The following is a 23,482-nucleotide window of genomic DNA, read 5'->3' as shown; positions in this document are numbered from 1 at the left end:
GTCACTTTTTGTGGAGGTCTGTGTTCAATTGATCCTCACACCGTGAGTTGAATGCGAATGGAGAAAAGGCGTAGGTCAGATGTTGGTGTGGGTATATCCAACATTCTACCTGCTTGTGGCAGTTCAGTTACAACGTGAACTTGTGTAAGGACAGAGTGAATATGGAACCTCCACAGAGCGTCATAAGTGTGTGTATGCTGTACGAGTTCAAACTTGGGTCAAACGCCACTGCAGTGGGGCGGAAGATATCTCAGGCCTTTCGTGATGGTGTCGTGATTACGCAGACAGTGCAAGGGTGATTTAGAAAGTTTAAGGATGGTGACAAAACACTCACGAAAGACTCACCACGTGCCGGAAGACCAACACATGTACAAAATGAAGATCTTCAGGTAGCAATTGAGGCGAACAGTGGAGAGACCTATGAGGAACTGGGGCTAACATTCAATGTGAGTGGAGAAACCATCCGGCAGCACCTCCATCAACTTGGGAAGCACTACAATTTGAGTCTATTGGTTCCACATGAATTAACTCCGGGCCAGAAGGCTACGCGAGCAGACACCTGTGTTTCTTAATGCTGTCTCGTCTGAGGAATGAGCCATTTCAGGACAGGATGTTGACATGTGATGAGAAGCTCCATGGCGTCGTCATCATTGGTTAAAATCCCATGAACTGGTTCCAAAACAGCTGAAACCAGTAATGCAACAGAAAGTCCTGCTGTGTGTTTGGTGGACTGCTCGCGACATCGTGCATCGGGAACTGCTACCGGCTGGTCAGAGCAGAACTTTAATGCAACTATCTACTGTCAGCAGTTGAGCCGTGTTCAAGAAAAACTCAAAACCCTGGAGGCATCCGCCATACTGCCTGGACATTTCACCGTCCGATTATAATCTGTTCCCTTCCTTGGACAATCACCTTAAAAGGATGCCAGCTCAAATCCCAAGTAGAGGTGCAAAATGCAGTTGATACCTTCTTCGCTTCACGGAACACCAACCTCTATCGCGATGGAATAAATGGCCTTCCAGAACGTTTGCAGAAGGTCGTCGATCTATTCTTGATCTTCCAGGTACGTGTTAGGTGACATATGAATGTTTGGAGATGGTGGGTGAGAAAGCGATAGAACTTTCTTGTTTACCTATATAGATCGGTTCTGTGTATTGAAATAGTTATGCACAAAGGTATAATGTTTGGTCGGGGGCAGTAGTTCTTAGTTAAACATAATACAAACTATCTGTAATATAATTTATGAGATTATTATTATTATTATTATTATTATTATTATTATTAATAATAATAATAATAATAATAATAATAATAATAATAATAAGAAGAAGAAGAAGAAGAAGAAGCTAAAAACAGTGTTTTTAGTTTTCCGGAAGGAAACCAAAATTTTCGAGTTTTTTTCAGGCTTCAAAAACACTAGCTGCAACACTTTTTTTTTTTAGATTGTAGCTGGCCCACCTTCAAAAACGACGGGACCCTCCTACAGAAACCTGCTGGCTACACCCCTGGTCTTAGGTGACATATCGATGCTCTAAGGTGATAGGTCAAAAAGCAACAGAACTTTCTTCGTTAATTTTATACATACTATGTAAAACTATTGTATAAGTTCTAGTATCTCGAGTTCAAGTCGGAATGTCGAAATTCCTTCAGATTCGTGTTCTTTGTGGTCTACTTTACAAAATATATAAAAATCAGGTTGGGTCCAGTTTGCTTCCATGGTCACTTTATGTTCGAATATCACGAGTTCCGACATTCGAAATGTCAAAATTCCTTCAGATTCGTGTTCCTCGTGTTCTAATTTACAAAATATATGAAAATCAGGTGGGGTCTAGTTTGCTTCCCTGCAACCGAAAAGTACATTGGAAGTGTCATCAAAGAAGTAACTAAAAAAAAAAAAAAAAAAAAAAAAAAACAGTGCCAAGGATCCCAGGTCAGTATTTGTAACACACAAGTTCACATCAGTACTTACGGTTTAGAACTCCTCACTTTTCTGATTTTAAAATATTGCAACCCTAATTTAGCTGTGACTTGTACAACCATCGAACTATCCCTTTCGCACAGTGCTGCATATATTACCATAATAGTCTTGGAGCAAATAAAAAAAAAATTAAAACACAGACATAAATCAATACAATTATCTCGATCAATAGATGCTTTCACAATTGTTAAAAGGTGTAATTAAAAACATCAAACATTGTTTCTGCTTTGAAAAGAACAAACAGGGTTTCGTTTATTAAGCCGCAAACATGGTTTCGAGTGGCTTTCGGTTTTGAAAACCGCATTTGCGGTTTCGGTTTTGAAAACCGCTTTTGCGGTTTCGGTTTTGAAAACCACTTTTGCGGTTTCGGTTTCCAAAACCGCATTTGCGGTTTCGGTTTTGAAAACCGTTTTTGCGGTTTCAGTTTTGAAAACCGCATTTGCGGTTTCGGTTTTGAAAACCGCTTTTGCTGTTTCGGTTTCAAAATCCGCATTTGCGGTTTCGGTTTTGAAAACCGCATTTGCGGTATTCGGTTTTCAGAAAACCGGTTTTCTCAAAAACCGAAAACCGAAAATGTCACAAAAATTCAACAGCACTACTTACAACCACTATAGCTTTAGCTACTTCACGCTTTAGTTTCGGAGCCATAATTGCGCTCTTCTCCAGTGATTTGTTTAGTATATCATGACAAGATGCTTATCAAAATGCTACAGTGTAAAAGCACCATACACTTTCAAATAGAATATTATGCGAGATATAGAATATTATACGAGATTTTTGGCAGCACATCTGCTACGAGAAATGTTACGGTAAATGCTTTCGTCTAAAACTAGCCTAATAAAGAACTTGAACGTGAACTGGGAAAATCATTAAAATTTTGATTTTATAGACCATGTAGATCAATATAATAGGAGAAATACTATTGAAATATACGGAATTCCACAGTTACTGAATGAAAATACTTATGAAATTGTAAAAAGTGTCGGTCATGCTTTAGACTTAGATGTAAAGAGGGAAGCAATCGATGTATGGCATAGGTTGAAACAGACTTCAAATCAGCCTGAAAGTGGTATTATTGTTAAGTTTGTTAGGAGAATTGAAAAAGAGGAATTCTTGCGAAAACGGAAGGTTAGAAGAAATTTGAACGCAATTCAAGATGGCTTCAGTAAAGACCAATCCGTGTATATCAATCAAAGTCTAACTCGATATAGAAAGGATATTATGAGACAGGCTAGGAAAGTTAAACGGGAGAAGGGTTATGCTTATTTGTGGGTTTATGATGCAGGTACAATAAAACTGAGAAAAAGGGTAGGTGATAGGAATGTGTTTGTATTTAAAAACTTGAAGATGTTTTAAATATATAATAGATGGATTCTCATAATGGAATGACTATTTATTATCAAAATGTAAATGGTTTAAACACTAAAATTAATGAGTTTTATCTGAATAGCTTATCTTGTTAATACAACATTATTGTATTAACAGAAACATGGTTGCATGGTAGAATTACAAATAATGAATTATTTACTGATTCTCATAAAGTCTACCGTACTGATAGATTAAATAAAAGAGGTGGTGGAGTACTGATTGTAGTAAAAGAGGATATCGTCTCTTAAAGAATTGACCTGGGTAATGAAAATGAAGTTATCTGTGTTAGAATAATTTTAAACCACCAAGTATATTACATTTTTGAAATTTATTTTTGTCCTGGATCTAAAATTGAAAGTTACATATCTTTTATATAATTTATTTGAAACAAATTACGAATGGTTTAATGAGAATGTAATTGTAATAGGAGATTTTAATCTTCGTTTAATCACTGATTTTAACTATGATCTTACGACAGGATGGACTTGTTACAAAACACTATCAGATTTTGTAAAAAAAATATTTCTGTTTCGTGCTCAATGAATAATATTAGGAATTGTAATTATTGACCTAATTTTATCGAACTTTGAAGAAAGAATTGATATCTTCAAAGAAAATGACCCATTGGTTAAACCGGATAAACACCATCCCCATTAATTATTGCGATTAAACAAGAACGAGTAATTAACTATATAAAAATGACTATGCTATTGAACGAAATTTTAAAAGATCAGATTTTATACAATTATATAAACCCCTAGGTGAAGCCAACTTTAATATTGTAAGTACCTCTTGTAATGTGGAGGATGCAGTTTACAACTTTTATCAGATTTTGAACTCAATATTTGATGTAACTGTTCCCAGAAAAAGGATATGTGCTCAAAAGAAATATCCATGTTGGTTCACAAAGAATATTATAGATAAATTAAAATTAAAAGAATACTATAGAAAAAATTAAATTTTCTGAATATAATAAAATTATGTTCATACAGACTAGAAGAGAATTGAACAAAATGATAAAAATCGCATATTCTGATTTTGTAAAGCAAATTAAAAGAAACATTAAACGTGATATCCGTTCTTTTTGGAATTTAGTTCAAAACAAATAGGGAAAAATGAGACATAATAATAGTATACTAAAATACCAAATAACATATTGAAAACTGGTAAAAGTATAGCTGATGGGTATGGCCAATTCTTTCAATCTGTATATGAAACCTTTCCCAATACTATGGACTGGCCCACTAGTGATAATATGTTTGTTTCTCATAATTTAAATACTGTATCTATTAATTGAATATAGAATTGCTATTAAAAAACTTAAACCAAAAAGGCTGATGGACCTGATGAATTACCTTCTTATATGCTTAAGGCATGCTCTGAACTACTTATCAATCCGTTATGCACTATCTTTAATATGATTATAAAAACTAGTTGTTTCCTTACATTATGGAAAACAACTCGAGTATGTCCTGTTTTGAAATCTGGAAATAGTAAAATAATTGAAAATTATCGGCCTATAAAATATTATGCGCACCAGCAAAAATATTTGAACAAATTTTGTTTGATCTAATTCTAAAACATGTTAAACCACATATTTCAGAGTTTCAACATAAGTTTTACCCTGGCAGATCTACAATGACAACTTTAATTAATTACGTTCAATACATATATACTATTTTCCATAGGTGTTCATCTGTCCACTCAGTCTATTTCTACTTTTCCAAAGCATTTTACAAGATCGATAATACTACATTAATAGATAAACTTGATAAATTTGGATTATGTTCACAATATATAAAACTCTTTCGATTATACCTTACGAATCGAATGCAATATGTAATGTGCAAACAATTGTCCGTAGAATATAGTTGTAATAACGGAGTACCTCAAAGGTCCAACCTTAGACCTCTTCTTTTTATATTGTATTAATGATATATTTGATACGGTTAAATATGCCAACTGTCTCATGTACGCAGATGACATTAAATTATTTACTGAAGTAAAAATACATAAAGATAGCCTACGTCTACAACAATATATTGATGACTTGTATAACTGGTCGGTAAGAAATAGACCAATTTAATACTAAGAAGTGTAATTACATTGTATTTACTAATGTTAAAAGCATAGTCCGGAAGTTCAATATACAATTAATAAACAGTTACTTCAGAAGATAAATTATATTAAGGACTTGGGTGTAATAGTAGATTCAAAACTTACATTTAGCTATCACGTGGATTATATAGTAAAATGTGCATACAAACAGTTAGATTTTATTATCAGAAATGCTGCAAACTTTAAAACTATTGATTCTAATAAAGCTTTATTTAATAGTCTAGTAAGAAGTAAGTTGGAATACGGATCCTTAATATGGAAAACGTTTGCCTTCTCCCATTCCAATAAAATAGAAGCAATTCAGAAACGTTTTCTACCTTACTTATATTTCTGGAAATATCAAGTATCAGCTAGGAGACTTACAATATCATTCCAACATTTGTTAAATAAATTTGGTTATACTAAATTATCTACCAGACAAAAAATAAATGAACAAGTATTTTATACAAACTGGTTAAAGGTATGTAAGATAACAGTTCGTTTTTGGGACTATTAAAATTTAACGTAAAAATGGCTAATGCTTGACAGAGATACGTATTATTATATGATAAACCTAGAACGGAGCATTACATCAATTCACCATTGGTTGGAATGTGCAAAACATATAACATTATATTACAGAAATTGCCGTATTTAGATTTTGTTATTCCATTTCAAACTTATTGTGAATTATTGCGACAAAATGTTTTACGAATTTCTATAAAGTATATTCACATGTATGTTTATAGATGTATTAATTTAATGTATTTTTGCTACTGTAGCTACTTCAATTTTAAATAATTTGTTAGAAAATTAATTGTATAATATTTATCTATATTCTTCTTATTATTATAATTTTTTTATTATTATTACTGTTGTTCTTTTAAATCTATTACAATAATAAAATTGTAAAATATTTTGTTCAGGTTTTCTGTAATTGGATATTATATTCTCTGTTTAAGACAATAAATAAATAAATATTTTTTAGACAAATCTGATATATAGATTCCATTTGCAAAGTATGTTAAACAAATCATAAATTATATTGTATCTATAGATTCAAAAATACTGGTTAAAACATGCAGTCTCTTACTTACTTCGAAAATTTTGATGATTTTAGTTTTTGTTCCATCTTTTCTATTTTACTATCGCGTTCTATAATTAGGCTTTTAAGCTGCCCATTCAGTGATTTTTCCTGTAAGAAAAAAATAAATTTAAATAGAACTCTCTCTCTCTCTCTCTCTCTCTCTATATATATATATATATATATATATATATATATATATATATATATATATATATTGCAAAATCTGGCCATACTTCTGTTTTCCATCTAAATCTAAGTGCTGATTGACTCATTACTTCTGTGTAAACCAATAAGGAAATTTAAAAAAATTGATAGGCGAGAGAATAATAATATTGGAAATAATTACGAGAACAATGCTTTGGCTGCAGTGGTCAACTGAGGGATATTCGAAGTAAAACAGTGCTGGATTTGGTCAGTGTCCGGATAGATGTACAGTCCGGACTCTCCAGATTCGGGTGACTTTACGGAGTTTGCCTATCAATGATTTAACAAAAAGAAGTAGTGGACTGCGGTCAAAAACTAACAATACTATGGCGGTGACTATGGGACTTGCATTGAGATGATTACTCATTCCCCAATCTATTACCAAGATCACTGGTCAGTCGACTTTACCGCTCCAGAGCTCTTTATCAAAGAGATAAATTTAATTAGAAGTTGGAAAACTAATGGTTGGGACTAGAGGCGAAATTACTGCCTCACAGTTGCCTAAGTTTCAATTTTGACTTATTTGCTTATCAGAAACAAATTACCAATATAAGGTAAACGAAATCTCTTTTAATATTTCTCGGTAGCTTAAAAAATGAATGAAATGAATTCACAAAAGAAACAATGGAAAATCCACAACAAGTCAATCTGTTAAGGGTGGGTACGGTTGAGCTTTAACAAGAATCAATGAAAAAGAGCTTCAGATATGTGTTGTAATTTGTTGGCGATCAGCGGTTACAGCACTTGAATTACTCAAATAGAACACCCAATAAAATCGATCCGAATTTAATATCCGTTAAAGAAAGATTTAGTTTATCTTCTGCTTCGGTTTGAAACTCGATAATGAAATTAAATGTAATAAGACAAATAATTTTGGAATTTGTTCAAAATTTACTATTTTATAAAGAAAAGAAGTAATTTTAATTGATTCAATGAATTGAAGTAGTAGCGGCATCATGACACGGTATTTTATTTACCCTTCACAAAAGAAAGAAAAACAATAGATATCTTACCCGTGCTAGATCTTGTTGCAATAGGTTTCTTTCGTCGTCCCATTCCTTGGCCATGTGTTCTTTCTCCTGCCTTCTTTCGTTCAGTTCTTCCTGCACGCTTTTTAGTTGTTTCTGAAAAATGTGTTTCCATTATTAGCATTACAGTAATCAAAGAAATCTGCTTTGGATAGGATGGCCATAGTTTTTCCAAAAATGCTCCATTGAATATTGAAAAAAAAATATCTTTTGGAAGCGAAACATTTTCTTAAAGCGGAAATCTAAACATGTTTCAAAAATCAGGGGGAAAAATTCGAGAAGCGAAAAATATAAACCTTTCGTAAAACAAAACAAATTTCTTTCCAATGTTATGGACTCGGGTCCCTTCTATTTGCCTATTAAATGTGGAGTTTTGTATAAGGGTGGTGGCGTTGGAAAGGCTCGGGTCGCTTGAGCACAACGATAATGTAAGAAATCGGGTCCTAGCCTCGAAGCCCCGAAAATGGGCTCTCGAAATTTTTGGTTCGGGTCCGTTCTATTCGATTATTAAACAATGAGGTTTTGGAAACAGGTAGTCGCGTTGGAAAGGTCTTGGCCACTTGAAGCCTGAACACTGCGGTGGTGTCAGAAATCAGGTCCGGGACCCGACGTTTTGGCTTGTGTTTTAAACCTTTGCTCTGGCTCCATCTCAATACCTGATTGCCCGATATAAAACCATCAATTCAGCTATATACAGGGTATTAATGAACTATACCGACAAACTGTAAGAGGTGATTCCTTACATCAACATAAAAGGAAAAGTTCATATGGACCTGTGGGGAAAAGTGCATAGTTTCAGAGCTAGGGCTGTCCAAAATCGCGAAAACGCCAAATTTCAAGATACCCTATTTCGAAATTGAGAGACTGTGGATGGGGATCCTTATCAGCGTAAAGGTAGTCACGAATACGCAATCCAAAAATGCATATTTCATTAATGTTCAATTGGTATACAGAGTATTCTCTGCAAGGTGAAATTCCCAGACATGACATCAACCGAATTTTGAGATATGCTCTGACTTTATGATTGGCCCAAAGTAGGCAAATGATAAGCCTTGATAGCAGTGAACACAGAATCATTTGGTGCAGTGTCGGAAGTGTTAAGGATCGTAGCAGCACGGTCTCTCGTACTCGGGAAAACACATGCTGCGATGTTTTCTTTCACGCTTATAAATGAAGAAAACGTGAAATATACCGTAACGAAATACATCTCATCACACGTTATTCCGAACACAAATAAACATGGAGCTGCCGGTTCCTAACACTTCCGACTTCCCTCTGAAGCATTGGATGTCCAATGTTGTCAAGGCTTACCTCCTGCCTATTTTGGACTCTCCTTGAAATCAGAATATATCTGAAAATTCTACTGATAGCATATCTGAGAAATACGAGAAAAAGAAATTACTTGGAATTTGGGTATTATGTTAACGACATACCACTGCAAAAAGTTGACCAAATAACTGATCTTGGCGTATCAATAAGACCAAATTTCTCGTTTCGTATTCACCTAAATCGAACTGTAAATGAGACTTGGAAGTGAATTCAAGAACACTAATGTTCTTAAAATTCTATATACAAATGTACGTACCAAACTGGAATACACGTCCAAAATATAGAATCCTAGTGCGCAAAAACATACACACCAATTAGAAGCAATTCAATCAAAGTTATTCGCTATTTAATATATAAAGACATGGGGATCTACTTCAATACGAAAAATATCTTGAACTTTTACCAAGCTATTCAATGTATTCTCTTGAAGCAAGAAGAGCTAATTTCCTTCTGTGTTTTCTGCATAAACTTATACATAATGAGATAGGTTCGCTAATATTATTGTCCGAAATGTCCCTTTATGTTCCAAACAGGAAAATGCGCCCACGGCTACAAACATTCCATGAACCACACCAACGTACTAAAGTGTTAAGTATATAATCTATTAGGAGAATATGCACGATATATAATAACGTCCAAGTAAAATGCCCTACAATAGGTATATTTAATGTACATATAAAAAATACTTTGACTACATAGTTTAGCATGCAGAACAGATATTATGTAATGTATTCATTTATGTATTCTACTGAACACTGTCAATGGGTATACACTTGTTGTGTTCAATATGCAATAAATAAATAATGAGTGTAATGTTAGTGAGTTACGATCATCAGATTTGAGTGGTTCTGTCGCAAGAAACAAAAATAATGGTTCAAATGAAGCTAACATGAGTAGGATGAGTGTGAGTGATACTAGTAACGAAGAAAGTTTTCTAGCTTACTGGAAGAAAGAACAATGGTTACAGAATAAAAGGAAAACTAATGTTTAGTTACTCTTAATGGGAAACTCGGGTTTTCAGTTTGTAAGAATGTCGGGTCTTTAAGTGTACACAAATCTCAAGGACTGAAATTATCTAAAGAATGAACAGTGTAGCGTATCTTGTTTTGGCACTGATGATGAACGACGGCAATCTGAAAGAAAAAAGATTTACGATCACAAAATTAGTGCAATGCAACTATTCAACTGTGCGTGAAAATACGGGAAAAAAGCAAGTGAAAAGGAACTGCAAGACAAGAACAAATATCATGGATACATAAAGTCGCATTTTCAGAACTGAGTATGCATTAGCGAAGATCAATCGACCTTTCTCTGATATACCAGCTCTTCTAGACTTTGAATGGTTTGGTTGTAGGAGAAGTTTTCCAGTCCAGTCATTCATTTGTTGTCGTAACGAAACACATGGCTAAATCAATGAAATGTACGTTAATTGACTCAATCCTCAAATATGATTTAAAGGTAGGCTTAATGATCGACAAATCCATTACTATAATAGGAAAGACGATTTTTATTATATACATAAGAACAGTGTTTCCTGGCCTTACCACCTATTGCTTTCTTTTTACTTTTTACTTTCGAGTAATGTGTTCAACACAATTACAGATGACATGATTAGAGCGTACATGGAAGGAAATTGAATTTAGACTGGATATGCTCCGTGCAACAAACGATGCTCAGATTGAGGTGTATAAATAAGGCGATGAAAACTTTACGAATTTCTGCATCATCTACGAAAAATCGCAGTTAAATAAATATATCTTAGAATTTGAGTTATTAAAAATTGAAGTTGTAAATATAACTATTGGAATCTTGTACGTTATTTATAAAATACCAATCAATACGTAATATTAATTCTGTGGTAGGTTTTGTCTCAAAGTACACCTTTTTCTGGAAGTTGGTCACTTTTCAATGAAAAGATAATGGCTAAAATAGAAAGGTTCATTGCATAAAATTTCTTTAATTTTTTAAAACAAAAATTATTTCGAGATACATACATTTAGTATGGTGATGAACTCGTCGTCATGTTTTGCTTTATCCACTAGAGTAGCAATTCTGCTTCTCAAAACGGTGGCATCTCCTTCCAGTGTTCTACACCGGAGTCTGCTGGCTTCAGACCTTTTACGAGTTTCTTCCAGCTGCGACTTCAGTTCTTCTATTTGTTGCGCCATTTGTTGTTGAGCTGCTTTTTTCTCTTTCTCCATTTGACGCAATGTAGCTGTCATTTTCTCAGACCCTACAAGAGAAGATGATACAGAGACGATCAATTTGAAACGTGTCAACAGGCTAAGGACACACTGGAGCGCGAGAAAAGATCTAAAGTCGCTTTCAGACGATTCTATTCAACATCGTACCGCTCTCTGATCGACATGTTCTGAGTGTGTGACGTCAGACGAGTGACCTTAGTCCGTTCCTGTGGTGTGTTACTGAGCTGAATTTCCCACCAAATATCAAGTGGGCATTTCATTCGCACCAAGCTAATAATATAGAAAGGTTGAACTGGTGCCTACATGTTCAAGAAGTAGGACTTATATTCACATTTTAGTAATTTGTATTTTCTTGTTGTAATGTAAATTGTAACTTCGATCCTATTTGTTCTCGGTACAAAATTTAAATAAAATAATGATTAACATCTCCTTGAATTACTCCTCATGATCGCTTTAATACTTTTGAGCAATACCAGTTTAGTACAAAGGAATAGACATGATATCATTTTTATTATTATTATTATTATTATTATTATTATTATTATTATTATTATTATTATTATTATTATTATTATTATTATTATTATTATTATTATTATTATTATTTGTAAACCTGAAAATTCAATGATATGGTATTTCAATACTCAAAGTTCAAGTAGTACAGGAAGTAATAGTAAATTTCAACTACTTGTGCCCTATCTATTAGCAATTTTGTTCTATGGTGTTAAACTTTTAACGGGAAACTAGCTGAACCTGCCCTCTCTACACACCGTATCATTCACATATGAGCATGAATCTCAGCGTCATTCCTCACATCTGTACATGTCCTTTTACAGACACAAGTGAAAGATGTCTTGATAAAAATTAGTAATGAGCAAATGCAAGACCAAGACCGGGGTGGTCATGGTCTTGGTCTTGGTCTTGCACACCCAGTCTTGGCCTTGGTCTTGGTCTTGCATACAAGAGTCTTGCAAGTCTTGCATTTAAGAAATCTCAAGCTTTTCATATGTAAATTTTACTATGGATATAAGGGATAATAAACTCTACAATGCGCCACCCAGCCCCCGCCAAGTGAACTTTGTGGTGGACAAACACCGTGTGCATGGGTTTCCTCGGGGTTTTTTCGTTTCCTCCCACTTTCTTAATTCCACCGATTCATTCATTACTCATAATCACCTTCTCCTTTAGCCTAACCGACATAAGCGTGGGACGTAAAACTCAAAGATTTCATTTCATTCCATTCTACAATGCGCCAATAGTAACGGAAATACAATGTATGTTTCTAAATGTAATATAATTTACCTTCGTGTAAGTATGATGATAGTGTACAACATAGGGGATGATCTTTATTTTTTTTTATTGGGTGCTCACGCTTCACTACTTATAAGATATGCCTAAATCACAACGTTTCGTAATTTGTTTATATTTTTTAACAGATCCAACACTCCACTGGTTCCCAAACTGGGGAGGCTACCCCAGAGACGCATGAAAGAAAATCAAGACGGCACAGATTATTGAAATACTATGAATTGCAAAATTATTTTTACACTCTAAAGGCGTCAGATTTTTCTTTTCAACCACAATTAGCTAATCCTTGTATTAAACAAACTTCCAATTAAATATTGAAATTTTCTTTTACTGATTCCAATATGTACTATATGGGGCAGAAACATTCACATTACGCAAAAGCAATGGAAAAGCTGCAGTCTTTCGAAACATGGGCACGGAGAAAAAAGGAGAAAGTTAGCTGTGTTGAACGGAAAACGAATGAGGTCTTAGAAATATTAGAAAAAAAGAAGAATTTTAGATACTGTTAGGATATTGGCTGAGGAGGAACTGTATTATGAGGGACGTGCTAGAGGGTATTGTGGAAGGAAAGAGAGGGAGGGAGCGAAGCAGATTAGTTGAAGGAAGGTATTAAAACAGAAAATTGCTGCGTCAAGATGAAGAGGCTGAGGTCCACCGAACGTCGAACCTTGTCAGTTGCAGTAAGTAACCTGCAATAATGGCAGAATATCTTTTATGATGATGATGAAATGTTTAGCAATATTGACCCCCCCCCAAAAAAAAAAGAGAGAGAGAAAATTAAAATAATAATTATTATAATCAAACCTCTTAATATTTTAGAATAATTTGAGTGAAAACTGAAAACAACTCAACTGTCTATGTCTTTTGTGTAAAATAAATTTATATAAATACTTTTGACCTATATTACAAATACAAAATAACGGCATCAAACTCCAAGTTATTGAAGTCTCACTTGTGAATATGAATTACTAGCATCAATTACCCACTTCGTTGGGTTAAGCTAAAATAATAATAATAATAATAATAATAATAATAATAATAATAATAATAATAATAATAATAATAATAATAATAATAATTCGTTAGTCAGTCACTTTTTTACTATTAGTAAAGTGCTCTCTGATATCGGTCATTTTCGATTATTTTTATGTTATTCTCCTCTCCTCCTCCCCAAGTTGCGGAGCTGAATTTGGATTTAAACGGCATCACAAGTGTCACTGTTCGTCTCAGCGACCCCCAAAGCTATAGATTCAAATTTAATATCGGTCATTTTCGATCATTTTTAAATATCTTTCCCCCTCCTTCTCCACTAAACTGCACGGTCAAAGTGATATGAAAGAAACCATCTCAGGTCCGATCCTCATCTATGTTGAAAATGAGATCAAGTTCGGTCGGGTGGTTCAAGAGTTATTAAATTTTATTTATTTTTGTACATTTTCCATCCCCTCCCATAAGTTCTACCGTCAAAGTGATTTGATAAAAAAAAACAAGTCTGAACCTGATCTATGTTGAAAATTTGATTGAGATCAGCCGGGTGTTTCAAAAGTTATTAAGTTTTATTATTATTATTATTATTATTATTATTATTATTATTATTATTATTATTATTATTATTATTATTATTATTATTATTATTATTATTACTAGCAGCGTTCACCCCGCTTCGCTGCGGTCACCCCGCAACGCAATAAACTTTGTTACTTAGATAATTTTTACTTTTTCGCTTTCAAGTGATATGATAAAAACCATATCGCCTGTCATTTATGTTAACCCGCCGAGTGACACGGTCATGCGGGTTGCATATAAATACGTTTATTTTTACCTATGATGAATAACTAACAAAGGATTTGTACGTTATGGACACTTGAATGGTCAATTATCTCAAGACACTGGTAATTAAAAATTAAAGTGATATGATAAAAACCATCTAGGGTCCAAATCCTAATAACCCCCCAAAAATAAAAGAAATTGGTTCAGCCGTATTAGCGTGATGAGGGAACAAAGGATTTTGTACGTTCTCTTTTATATATAAGATTATTATTATTATTATTATTATTATTATTATTATTATTATTATTATTATTATTATTATTATTATTATTATTATTATTATTATTATTATTATATACTGTATATATACCCCTCCGCTCCTCCTACCCTAGGTTCTACCATCAAAGTGAAACAAACTCTAAACACCTTTCCAGGACCGAACCTCATACATGTTAAAAATTTGATTGAGATCGGTTCAAGAGTTATTAAGTCACAAACTTAGTCACTTTTATTATATTTATATTGATTTTTGTACATCTCCCCCTCCCCTACGTTGCTCCGTCAAAGTGAACTGACATATAACATTCCAGGCTTGAACCTCATCTATGTTAAAAATTTGATCGAGATTGGTCGTTTGGTTCAAGAGTTAGTAAGTTTTATATATTATTTTATAACTCTTCTTTCTCCCCTCCTTTAAGTTTTACCGTCAAAGTGAAATGATGAAAACACCCCCAGGTCCAAACCTCATCTATGTTGAAAATTTGATCGAGATCGGTCGGGTAGTTCAAGAGATTAGGAGTCAAAAAAATTGTCACATTCAATTTTATAATATAGATTTATTGTTGTAGTATAATGTTATATCGCTCAATCCTCGATGTGCCATATACCTAAGGAGTCTAAAAGTTATATTGATAAACAATTACTCAACTTATAAACATCCGCCCATAAAATCAAACTTGCGGTAACATGCACTAAGTTTTTGTCAATGTCATGAAAATGTTATTTCGATATTAATTTTATGAGCATACATTAAAAATTTCCAACAGATGCTTGTCTCGAAACCAAGGCCATACCCATGTAGTCAACACCTATGGTGTACGGTATTCAATACTACATTTCTCTTTAGTTTTGGAAGAAGAACACCACTAATATGTTTTAAAATGAAATGAATGTCTAGTTTAACGTCCCACGATTATGCACCAAGGCTAAGGGAGATGGTAATGATGAGAAATGACTGAAATGGTGGAATGAAGAAAGTAGGCGGAAACGGAAAAACGCCGAGAAAATCCACGCACAGAGTGTTTGTACACCGAAAAAGCTCACATGGCGCAAGATGACACCTGTGTGGCTTGAAAACGAGCAATATTTACAGAAAACGCGAACAACCAATTCAGAAAACGACATACTGTAGCTATATGCTGCAAAGGCAGATCGACTCACACGGATTGCATAAACTACTGGAACACATTCACTCCAGCAGCATTTTTACTGAAGCGAAAAAATCTATCTCCTTATTTTTTACATTAAAATTTTACATTTTTTTACATTTTACATTACAGACAAAAGTCAAAGACATCGTGATAAAAATCGTAAATTATACTCTAAAAGGGAGATTTTTTTGATTATTTTTTCAATATCTCGGACCGTTTGCAAAATTTGAACCTACTTCCGGTTGAAGTTTCTAATTCAATATGATAAGTGTATTCTTTCTTCTTGCATGCAGTATGTAATAAGCAAATATATTACACACACAATTAATTATAACGTCAGTTATATATGGTGTTCATTGGGCAACACACTCCAAAAATAAAGATTCATCTTAGACTGGAGAAATGGTTATCCTTTCTTTTTCATTATTATTTGGCCATGAAACAAACGCCTGATATATATACAACCCCAACATACAACTACCTGGTGTTGGAATGTATAATGCGTAGGATATGGAGCTTTAGTTTTTTTTTTAATTTCAACACTTCCAGCGTACGCGTAAGAATATAATAATGAAATAATGGCCATGTTTTTTTTTTTTTTAAATATTCAATTAGAACTGGACAATCTACGCAAAATTTGCAATTGATCAGTGAAAACGTCATCTTTCTAGAGCCTGTAGTTTCCGATATCTCATTGTCGAAAGGATTGGCCATAAACATATAAACGTCCACAAATATATAGTCTAAAAGAACTCCAAAGATGGCAGCACAGTTCATTTGCATTGATTTTGGAGAAGGCTTATTAAAGTACAAAGGCTTTGAACAATAATTTTAAAACATAAACTTTATGAAAAAGATGTACTGTATTTAAATAATTTATTTAAAATACACACACTTAAAATGTTTGTCCCTGCCAAACGTGAAATTACATATAACCGTAAATGAAAGATTTGATAGCCAAATTATAGGTTGGAGCTCAGGCGTTTTTAACAAAATTCAGAAAAATCCATCTTATCTCAATTTAACCGTTGACGACACTAGCCTGAAACCCGCTAATTTCGTTAAATATCTTGGTCTTACCATCGACAAACACCTTACCTGGCGTCCTCATTTAAAGACGGTTGTCGCTAAGGCTTATAATAGTTTGAATCTATTACGATGCTTAACTGGAACGACTTGGGGCCTAAAATGATCTGTCGTCCTAAACACATACAAAGTTTTTCTACGGCCAATACTAACGTATGGATTTGTGGTTTGGATAAACGCCTCCCCCCTTTTTTTTACGAGAAACTAAAAATTCTAGAACGCCATACATTACGTATTGCATTCCGCATTAAATTACCCAGCCCTGCACATGAACTCTACGAGTTCCTAACTTTTCCCCATATTTTATACCACCTCGATACACTCCGACTGAAGTATATTACTAAATGGTTCGAGGTACGACATGCCCTTCTTTTAGATACAATGAACTTTTATTTAGCTTATACCCTTCTCACCCCCTTCATCATACTTCATTTTCCCTTCTATTTTCTTTATATCATTACACTTTATTCCCTGATCATCCCAACATTCATGCCGTTGCTGCTTATAAAACCGATTATTATTCACCTCTCATATTTCCATCCTATGTTGCACAGTAGTCCTTTTGTTCTAACAGGGTTCCCACTGTCTCCATTATGGTCCTGAGCCACCCTAGGACCGGAAGATAAGCTCATTCGTCCACTAACATATCCCACGTGTTGCGACGTCTGATGCACTTCATTTCCATCTCATACATTCCCCTCATTTATGATTATAGCATTAACGCTGTAATGTCCTTCATATGATCTCATACCACAATAAAGGCAATGCCATCGCTTGAAATAGTACATACTCCCGATCCTCATAATTATAGCATAATGCTATAATGTCTGCTGTTATATATTCACATCTATTTCTATATTTACCTTCGTAATATACATGTTGTTTGTTTTTGTTTGTTTGTTATTGAAACTAATAAATAAAGAATGCACTCATAGACCAGCACCATATACCTTCTATCCACAATCCTCTTCCTTCTCTTCTCATATAAAGGGCATAACCCTTTGGGGGAGCTAGCCATCGTTTTTAACTGCTATTGTAAGATTTTAATAGATAGATAGTTTCCTGTTTGAATAGACGGTTAATGGGAGAGATGGAACCTAATCTCAGAACGCCAAATCAATTGCAAAAGACCGCATTTCGATATCTCGTGCATTTTTGCTCAATGAAAATCAGTATTGAAAACAGAACTAATAGTAAATTTGAACCACTTCCGATTTTGGCAGAGTGATGAGGATAGTCGTGGTATGTTACCTTGAGACCTGACTCATTTGCAAAAAATCACTTCTCGCTGTCTGTTATCATTTTCGTTCTATGGCGTGAACGTTAAAACCGGAAGTGGATAATTTGAACCACTTCCAGGTTGGATGAAGGGTTAATGGAGAAGGTGGAACCTATTCTTGGGACGTTGAAGCAGTTGCAGAAAACCGCATCTCAATATCTTTTACTGTTTTTGCCCTGTGGAAGTCGGTATTGGAACTGAAAGTAACATTAAATTTGAAGCACTTCTGGTTTTAGTCATGATGCACTGTCTTGGGAAGCTGAATCTTTGAAAAAAAAAAAAAAAAACTTCTCGCTGTTACTGTTTTTGTTTTATGGCGATAAACGTTGAAACCGGAAATGACTAATTTGAACCAGTTGCAATTTGAATAGAGAGTCAACGAAAGTGATGGGACCTATTTTTGGAACGCTGAATCGTTTGCAACAAACTACTTCTCGCTATCCATTACCATTTTCATCTTATAGCGATAAACATTGAAAGTGGAAATGCCTAATTTGAACCAGTTCCAATTTGAATGGAGAGTCAACGAAAGTGATGGAACCTATTTTTGGGACGCTGAATCGTTTGCAAAAAACATGCGTCTCAATATCTTTTACCGTTTTTGCTCTCATGTGGACGGACGGACGGATAAAGCCATTCTACAATACCTCCGACACTTATGCATAGCATAGTCTGGAAGTCTAATAATTGCAACCACCTTCAACGTTAAACTTCCAAAAGTTCATCACTACACCCACTTGGAAACTGGAAACGAACCAGGGGCCCCACGCGTCAGAGGTAAGTGCTTTAACATTGATCCACTTTAGTCCAACTGTCTTGGTGCTTACAGGGTATTCTATTACATAGTTTTCTAATTACTGTTACTTTATAGTTGGGTTATACAAACCTGACGAAACACTGCCAGAGGAAGGTTTTTCTTCCACGCCATCCTTCGAAGATTGTTGATAATGCTTCAACTTATCTTGAAGTTCCGACACTTTCTGTTGTAAACTGAATATTTGCTGAGAACGGCCTCGCCACGAGCCAGGATTTGAGAGAATTTGTTGTACGGTAACACCTTCACCAACCTCGCTCATCAATGCCTATAAGAAGTATTATAGTCTTTACTTCAGTGACTTATGATTGTGCCCAATATGCTATAGTGAAAGTATATAACAGTGAAGTAATGAGCACAATGCTTATAAAATAGAAGCAAAATGCAATCCAAGAAAATACATAAATACATAAATGTTTATCTCTTGCACGCGGTCTACAATGCTGATGAATGATAAATGCCCATTTAATATGTAAGAAAATACTGTTTCAAATATGAGAAGAGATTTTCCTTGTTAACAAATAATGATACGAGCTTGACTTCTTCTAATAAAATTATTGGTTTACATCAGTCATTTCCTATCTTGGTAGACAAGGCCGGTGATAACACATGTTAGTACCTACTTTCACTGGTTTGTTTATATTTTTCGCGTGACGTCATTTGTATATGTAATAATTTGCTTCACTGGCTACTTACCTGTCATTAGTTGGTTTGTTTACATTTTCCGTCTGACGTCAGCATTCAGTATAGTAGGGGAGAGTAAGGTAATGGCGAACACTTACGGGTTGAATGACAATATGAAGAAAATTATTGAATAAAATTTGAAGGTTTTGATGGTTTTACAATCTTTAAGCTACAAAACGACATTCCAAGATACAGAAAAATATATCCAAAATATTAACAAATTAAACTTTTCCTAAAATGTTCAAAATGTTCGTAATTGCCCAACCGTTTGGCAATGTCGAACAGAGCGTCATGGTTTCCTAAAGAGACTTACAATTTTAACTTGAGGAATACAACATTGATATTTTTAAGTGTTTAGTAGTTAAATGAATACTGCTATCACCATTTCTAACAGTAATCAACATTTATATGCATTCCGTTCTGATTCTCAGACACTACAGTTTATACATATTGAACACTTATACCACAACTCATTGTCCTTTAGAAATTTATCACAAACAGAAAAGACATCTTCATTATATCTTTTAAGTTACGAAATCAAATTCATTATAATCTTCGTCAGATGAGGTATCCTGCTGGTACATGGCTGCGTTGTCGCTTTCATCTTCTTCATATTATGAAAAAATTCTATTCTTCTTTGGAATGTCACGTCCACATATTAGAACTTTTGCGATAGTCTAGCTGAACTTTTTATGTTTCTTGTCTTTTTTTCATCCCTGAACTTCGTCCTTTTGTTCAACCCGCTGTTTCTTCTTATTATTTTCTTCTCTTTTCTGAAGTCTTTCTTTAATTGGAGTTGAGGTTATAACCTCACTGTGCTGTTTTTCCATCCTCCTTGAGATTCTTTGAATGGTGTCGGAATGGGAGATACCATCAAGGAAGAAACTGGTGCTTGTGAAAAGATTATTCTGAGTTATTGGAATCCAATTATATGTTACAAGAATTGTCAGTAAAATTAAATTTGAAGATTCTTGATGAGTCGAGTTGAGATAATGTGAGTTACCCGTTACTTTCTGGCTCACGTGAGTTGGTTATTCTAACATTTGACTATCAACGATTGTTGATTGCCAGAAGAATCAATCCTAACCGAAACTTTAACATCAATGTTGTGTTCATTTCTAATTCCACTTTCTCTGCCACTAACGTCTTGATCATTGATGTCTCCAATGGGTTGACAAACTCTTGCTGCTTGAAAGTCACTATCGGAAAACACATTTGAATTGAAAGGACAGATTCTCGTTGACTGATATCCAGATACAACTTTCTCTACATTAGCAACTCTTCCTAAAGATTCCCTCACTATCCTCGGTATATCACAGCTATTCTTTCTCTGCTTTTCAACAAAATCTCACACTGTATAAATACATTAAATGCCTGTTTCAGGGGGAGCAAATAATATTTTGTCTAATGATTGGAGTTTATGTGATGTATGGGGCAGTAAAGATAACATAGCAATCCCATTATCTCTACAGAAAGTATAGCTAGCAAGAGATGCATTACGTGATTGGTTGTCGAGAATAACGAGCATTGATTGGCATTTGAAGCACTAGTAAATGAAGCAAAATGTTTTAACCACTCAAGAAACAGATACTCTGTCATCCAGCCTAATTTTGAGCATCGGTAGAATGATCCTGGTGGGCCATCGTTCTGCAAATCTGACTTCGTTCGTTGCCTTGGAAAGATGAACATAGTAGTAGCATAATTGCCTGCCGTACTGAAAGTACAACAAACATCTGATGTCACAAAACAAGATGGTTGCAAATCAATTTAAACTAGATCGCGAAAAACTTCCTTCTACAAGGACTTTGAATGATTTAATAGTGCGGGAAAATATTCAAGCCATTTTACATTGGTGACAGTTTATTACACGGTTCAAATCAACAATTTAATATGTCATGTGACACACGTACCAGTTTTAACCCCTTCCACAAGGTTATTGACCCTCGCAATACGTACTAGTTAAAACAACAACGAACATGCCACTTTTGTACAACAGAAAATGTCTGTAATATCCTATAATGATCGTCTGGGCCTTAGCACATAAAAGTTGTTTCCTTCTCCTCTTTAGCTGATACATCCTCCAAACCACCACCTGCCCTAACAACTTCATGTTTACCTTTTTGTCAATAACCGCTGTTGAGTTCAGAACTGTAAAGATCTGCACTGATGGTTTCATCTCGCCTGTGGAAGGCATGATGGATCACTCCCACATCAGATCGCCTTACAAGCAAGAACATCTGTGGGTGGAGATGTGATTTGGGAAACTTTCCTGGATATAGATCACGATCCAACTACTGTCCTGGCATTTTAGAATTATCCAAGCAGGGAAATTTTAAAATTGAAGTGACAATCCGATGCAGAAACTTTTCCACTTATTCCTTATACTCAGAGAACTTCACACCTCTTGACGGCGATTCTTGTTGGTCGGTATCAACTCATGTGGCACCCATGTGTTCAACTTCACCTTAGCGATTGCACGGAGCCACCAACTATCAGTGGAACGGTGTATAACTACCTCGTTTGCAATTGCACAAACCCTCTTCCGAATTTCTGCTTTGACAGCGTTTCTGAAGAAATCATCCGAACATGATATTGGTCAGTGCAATGAGTTTCATTTTACAATGTGCTACCGAAACGAAATTTGACAAACTAACGGCACATTGTGCGTTCATGGAACAAATGCTCTGTTAATGTTATTTTCATAATGCTGTAAAAGAATATTCCAGTTTGAATTCATACAGAAAAGTCACTCGCAATTGTGTGTTCTCTGTGGTGCACTTTCATTCTATTATGTTCAACAACACACCCCTCTTGACTGTTTGGGTACCCCAGCCTGTTTGCTGGGCGTGTTCTGAATGTGATGTTAGGCACGTGACCTTAGTCCATGTGAAGGGGGAGACAGTGTGAGACTGAGAGGCAGAGAACCTACCTTTGGACGGCTGATGGCCGACACAATCTGCATAAGAAAACATATGCAAACACAAACTATTATAAATATAATGTAAATGAAATTAATTATTTAAATAAAATCGGTAGAGCAAAAGGAGAAATTGATTAAATAAACAAAATGAACTGAGACTCTAAGTTTCAGGCACTGTGTGGTTTTACTTCAGGTTATTCCTACCAATAATATCACTCACACACAACCAACACGTATGTCAGCTGTTATCATGCCGTGATGGCATTCCGCAACTCCAGACAGCTGGAAAGAAAACACATTACTGAAAATTTTGTCACATACCTTAGAGGACCTCCTGGTGAAGAATTTAACACGATATCTATAGGAATAGGTGTATTTAATTCGCACACACGAAAAATATCCATACACTTTCACTATACAGACGAAAAAAATATTTAAAATTTTAGATTTTATTATTTTAAGGCCTTTTTAAATTGATAATGTTCGTGCACTCTTCTTGATAGAGATTTCACCGATGCAATTTCCAGTTCTTTGTTGGTTTCTGAGCGTTCACTGGAGTTTTCCATGTTATGGTGCTCCCTCGGAGGTCTCATCTCTTCCCATTGATGAGACGGCTGTCTGGTTACTTGGATCTGTTTTAAATGTCAACACTTTCACTGGCTTCCCACAAGTTTAAGCTTTTGAACGATATATATCATAATGTGTGAACTTTCGATTAAAGCACTGAAATTATTATCAAACACTAATCAACCACCTACAATATTGGCCACCTGCATAGTACTTTCTTGTCCAAGCATGTGCTGCTATCTGATGGGGGTATAACAAAGATATCCCATCTTGCATGGTCGTCTGTTTTTAAGTATTATTATTAAAAGTCTTGCTGTTTAAGTACAAAC

The 23,482-nt window shown here is 34.7% G+C and overlaps 1 protein-coding gene across 2 annotated transcripts in view; it reads right to left on the bottom strand.

Annotated features, from left to right (window-relative positions):
• LOC145668460 (coiled-coil domain-containing protein 13-like) overlaps positions 1–23,482 on the bottom strand; it is a 66,563-nt gene that overhangs the window by 16,467 nt on the left and 26,614 nt on the right. For both annotated transcript variants that reach the window (XM_081736352.1, XM_081736351.1), the window contains exons 4-7: positions 19,055–19,250; positions 11,086–11,324; positions 7,748–7,858; positions 6,541–6,638 (exon numbers count right to left, since the gene is read on the bottom strand). In XM_081736352.1, the coding sequence (XP_081592478.1) occupies positions 6,541–6,638; positions 7,748–7,858; positions 11,086–11,324; positions 19,055–19,250 (644 nt within the window). The remainder of the gene's footprint in view (positions 1–6,540; positions 6,639–7,747; positions 7,859–11,085; positions 11,325–19,054; positions 19,251–23,482) is intronic.

The sequence above is a fragment of the Thermobia domestica genome, chromosome 13 (assembly GCF_964235325.1).
Source record: "Thermobia domestica chromosome 13, izTheDome1.hap1.1, whole genome shotgun sequence".
Taxonomy (NCBI): Eukaryota; Metazoa; Arthropoda; class Insecta; order Zygentoma; family Lepismatidae; genus Thermobia; species Thermobia domestica.
The sequence above is the reverse complement of the archived record's forward strand: the minus strand, read 5'-3'. Positions and strand labels throughout refer to the sequence as shown.